Here is a 5,179-nt window from a genome sequence, read left to right on the forward strand (position 1 = left end):
CACACACACACACACACACACAAACTCTGACAGCAGCAGTCCTTTGTCTGCGGTCTAACAAGCTCATCTAATCATCAAGCTAGGCTGAGTGGCCTCAGGCTGGAGCAGCCTGGAGTTCTCCCATTCGGCTTTGCACAGAACAAACAGGTAGCAATGCAGCAGCTCTCCGCTCAATAGCCTAAACACAAGGACCGCAAACTGATTTTAACTCTGTAAGTGCCACTTACCCAGAGTACACTTGTACCCAGGTGTAACTAGGCTGTTCAGAAGGATTTTAAGGTCCCAACTTTACAAAATTCTGGAGGCAGAAGCTGAGATAATGACTCGTGTTTTGCACTGTAGCTACACAGTATCCAGCATAAGTGCAACAAAACATTTGTTTAACATCAAAATGTCTGCAGGTGTAACTTGATGTTACTGAGCTTGCTAACACCAATAAAGCCTCTCTGTGTTTGTGCATCTCCCAACAGATGAGGACCAGGAGACATCAGGGGACTTTGGCAGTGGTGGTGCCGTCATTCTCCTTGACGACCAGGAGGAGGAGCCCTCACAGAGCGGGCGGAGCCGGCAGAAGAAGAGACGGGGCCGGATTCACCCCCGAGGAGCCATCGAGGACGATGAGGACGAGGAAGACGATAAGGATGACGAGACTGGCTACGTGTGGTAGCTCCGCTCCATTTAATTCTGCCATCAGCCGACCAGGAAACTCCGTTAACTCAGCACAGATCAGAAGCCATTCCAATGTCTCCTCCTCCACTTACTTTGGCAGCAGTCCATCTTTTGGCTCCTGAACTTGCTCTTGTTTTCCCTGTCCCTTATTCATGTCTCTTTCTTCAGTGAACCTCATCCAACCTCTTCCTTTTCCTCTGTGTTTCACTTTTTCCTCAAATTGAAAACACTAAATTCATCTGATTTCAACAACTGTCAAGATCCTGAATTCTGCTCAAGCTGTCCACTTTCTGCATCTGCCTTCCCCCAAACCTGCAATCTTTACCCTCTTCTAACACGGACACACTTCTCTATTTTCTCTATGAACTCTATCTCCTTTTTTTCTCTTATATTGTCCCTCTCTCTGCTATCTCTGTATATCTATGTCAGAGCCTCTGGTTAGTCTGTGAGCCTTGATACATTAGCTGATGTACTGGATGTAAATATGTTTCCTTCAGGAAGGCCAGATTGTGGATTAAACCCCCCCCCCCCCCCCCCCCCACCTAATCCATCACTGGTTGCATTCTCATGTACTGTGTTCCACTGTCGGGCTCCTTCCAGTGTTTAAAGATGTTTCCACAACATGTTCCCAGGCTCTGAGATGCTCCCTCTTTCTCTCTCTCTCTCTCTCTCTCTCTCTCTCTCTCTTTCTCTCTCTCTGTTATTTCATGGAGGATTGTAAATTATTTAACCGTTGATCTTGAATGTCCCAGAAAGCCCAGGAAGCAATGAGATTAATGATGTATTGTCGTTGTTGTTGCATGTTTCTCATCGTGTTTCTGTAAAAGAGAGATTTACCTGGCCAGGTCTAGCTCTATGCATCTCAAACAGAAAGTGATGCCTATTTGGCTGCTACAATACTTTGTTGCTATGTTGATGCTGTCTAGTGTCTTTTTGGTTCTTCTCCCAATCTCAGGAGGTAGGAAGTTGCATTGCAGAGCGATAGCAGTGTAGAAAAGTGAACTGCAAGGCCTAAAGTCCAAATCTGTGGCGTTTCAGCCAGCTATTCTTGTACTAATTGACCAGTAGGGCTTCTGAGGCTGTTTGACTGTGCATAGACACTAGAGGAAGAAGCTGCTCCTGAGCTGGGAGGAAACATGATTTCGAGCGAGCAGAGAAGATGCTCTGTTCTACCTCCCAACACTGGATATGTTCGTGATTTAAAATTGAAATCCTCACCATGTCAACTGAGTGAACTTTTATTTGTAACTTTGAAAATTTAAGTAAAGTGGCACTTTGGGTGTCTTTTGAACCTTATAGGTCTGTGTCCATGTGTCTCTTGTTCTCCTGATGTACCATTTTCAGCTCAAGCCTCGATCGCATTTCATCTTATTTCACCAAACCATGATGAAATAAAAACACATCTCTTTCCTCACTGTGAAACCACAAACCCATTTATACGAGTTTCTCATGCTTTTTGGTTTTATTTTCTCTGAAGCACAGGCTTCTCTGCAGTAGAACAATCAAAGCCCTCCATCAGTTCTGACCTTTCCAACCTTGAGAAAGCAGCCTCTCCTGTTGGAAACAGACATAAATGGTAGCAGCAAAAAAAAAATCACTTGCCTTTGAGAGAGGAGAATCACAAGGCCAGCAGTACCCAAAAGAACATAAAAGCTTAATGAGTGTTATTGTAATATCGCAGGCTAATGGGACAGCTGACCCCACTGCCTTGAAACAGCCCACTCAGCACTTTAAAAACACATTGTACCAACAATCGGAGGCTAAAAGGACGACTGAATCTTCTGGCTTGAAACAGTCTATTCAGCAGTTCACAACACAGTCCGTCAGATACAATAGACAATGGGCTTAACTGTGCATCAAATTATGCCAGGAGCTGTGCAGGGTACAATCACCCAATTGTGGGAGCTTGGCTGGTGCAGCGTCTTCTGTCATCAGGCTACACGACAATAGCTGTCAAGAAAATGTCTCATTTGTTCATCTTTCATCCCATGCAGTCAGCTGCATTTTTCCTGCATTGTATCCACCTTAATGCTTAATTTGCATGAATTCTGGGTTTTCCTTTCAGTGAAGCTGCGTCTGCGAGAGTTAGCAGTATATTACAAGGGTTTTCTCCTGTCTTTTTTCTTTCTTTTTTTGAAAATAATTGACATACGAACGTAGCCTATATAATCTTTATAAACAGATATCTGCACATGCATTGATCTACATGATATATCTGCATGGTTGCAGAATCTGTAGGACAAGAGTTTGACGTTGGAAACGTTCTGGTTTTCCTTTGTAGTCCATATGTAATCCGCGTTGTACCATATTGACCAATCTCATTGGAGTGGGCTTTGGTTGCATGCAAGTAAAGGTGTACGCATTGGCCGAAATTCAATCTCAGAAACCATCGGCTAACCAGCTTTTTTATTTATTTCTGTTGATAGAGATTAGTCACCTCTCAAATCCATATTCCTGTCTCAGGTTGCTAATTGGACCCGACACACAGAAGAGGAGGTCTTGGCCTGGATAGCTTCTGGCTTCACAGGAACGCCCCAAAATATTGGCTAAATTGTCATCAGACCGATATGCGATAAGTTCCAAGATTGCAGCCTATCACACCTGAAAAGAAATGTTGGCCAGTTTTGGAAATACTTATTTTTCCTATCTAGAGTTAGATATTACTTTGATACCACTCTCAAGATTGTTTAGTAAAAAAAGCCACCATCAGCAACCTGTTAACTTAGCTTAGCACAAAGGAGTATGGTCGTATCTCCCATACCTGTAGCATACTGCTAACTCTCGCAGATGCCAGTTTCAGAAATGACCAAAAGTTTCTCCCATAATTCACAGAAAGTTTTATGTGGCTATGAATAAGATGGATATATATTCAAATAATCAAAATCCCAAAGTATTTGATGGCCCATTTTTGATGGCAATTTTTTTTTTTCCTAACTTGTAACATCATCCCCCACAAGGCAGATGTATGACCAACGCTCACTTAAAACCATCATTGTCACCACACACAGACACACACACACACACACACATACACACACATTATTGTTTCTATTTCCCTCCGCTCTCCCACTCACTCTCCTGTAGTGAGTTCCATCTTCATCTCAGTAAGGGAGATGTGGGGTTGTGTTTTATCCTCAGGGCACTCTGTTCCTCTGTTTCATTGGCTGCTGTTTTATTATCCACAGAGGCTTTCCTGTCAGGTGAATCCTCCCATAAGCTATTGATGCAATTGCTGGTCCTTTTTTGGAATAAAATGGAGCAGCTTGATGCAGGTTTGCACTTAATTATTAGAGTGCTATTAGAAGGATGTTTGTCTTTTACCTTTAATTTTGAGGAGGGGTTAACCATTGAATAAAACCATTTCTAACTTTGGGAGCGCACACAAAGACCAGGCTGCAAATGGAGTCTGTTCACAGTTTAATTTTGCGTGCCTACCAAATAACTCGGCCATGTGCCATGATTGCTACTTATTGCAGGTGAAAAGTCCAAGTGGCTCTCCAAAGTTGTCAGGGTCCAGAGTACTGCCACAGGTTCTTTCAGGTAGTTGTCATTCTAGCTGTGTGATCAAGGACCGATTTAGACCTGCAACCACATGGGAGTGCAATTAGCTACCTGACAAGAAAGAAATCTAGCAGTGCTCCAGGGCCTGAGGACCAGATTTAAGGATCACTGGTCTAAAGCCTGCACATGTAATTGGCAGAGACATTGTAATAAGTAGGGATCATCTCTCCCTAATCTGTCACAGCCCATGACTCCCACTCGCACCCTCTTTCATGCTTGGTTGCCGCTGCACCAGCCAGCTTGGTAAGCGTCTAAACCGACCCCCACATGCCCCTCGGTGGAGGTTTCTTGGATCATTCGCTTCAATGTGGTAACCAACAACACCATTCCAAATTAAGGAATTTAGAGCGAGATAATACTGTTCTCGTTAATACTCTGCTAGCAAGGTCCCTCTGAAATTACTAAATTGCTTGGTGTAGCCTTCTGCTAAATAAATTATACAGGAAACAACTCATATGCGGATCCAGGCTACACTCCTGGTAACAGTGATAAATTAAATTGGAACTTTTAGGTGAGCAGTCAGGCGAGACCAAACCACATTAAAAGGAGTGTCACATTACCCTCACACCAATAAATGCATTTACCTATATGGGTTTTCTAATTCATTTTTCCTAATCTGATTGTTGCTACTCCACCTTGTCCACCAGGAGCTCTAATGCTGTTGTCACTGTGTTCCTTCCTGAAACAAGTCCAACACAAATGTGACTTGAATTTATAAGCACAGTGTGGGACACCAGTGCCCTCTGGTGGTTTGAGTCTGGCTTTGAGTAAAGGACTAGTCCACACTACAGCTGGTTACATGGGCTTCCAAATCAAAAGTACTGCTCTGAGGGCTGCCCTGGTGGCTTAGTGGGTTAAGGTGCATATAGTTATATAATTGCAACACTACCCTTTGTATCTTTTTGTAATTCACCATCTCTCTCTCTCTCTCTCTCTCTCTCTCTCTCTC

At 43.4% G+C, this 5,179-nt stretch overlaps 1 protein-coding gene across 5 annotated transcripts in view; it reads left to right on the plus strand.

Moving 5' to 3' along the window:
* The window catches only part of spock1 (SPARC (osteonectin), cwcv and kazal like domains proteoglycan 1), a 98,091-nt gene extending 96,126 nt beyond the window's left edge, over nt 1-1,965 (plus strand). For 4 of the 5 annotated variants that reach the window (XM_032527947.1, XM_032527949.1, XM_032527948.1 and 1 more), the window contains one exon: nt 471-1,965. In XM_032527947.1, coding sequence (XP_032383838.1) covers nt 471-667 — 197 coding nt within the window. In that variant the 3' untranslated portion in view covers nt 668-1,965. The remainder of the gene's footprint in view (nt 1-470) is intronic. The other variant, XM_032527951.1, reaches the window with a different exon arrangement.
* Nucleotides 1,966-5,179: the final 3,214 nt, after the last annotated feature.

Source organism: Etheostoma spectabile, chromosome 10, assembly GCF_008692095.1.
Source record: "Etheostoma spectabile isolate EspeVRDwgs_2016 chromosome 10, UIUC_Espe_1.0, whole genome shotgun sequence".
Taxonomy (NCBI): domain Eukaryota; kingdom Metazoa; phylum Chordata; class Actinopteri; order Perciformes; family Percidae; genus Etheostoma; species Etheostoma spectabile.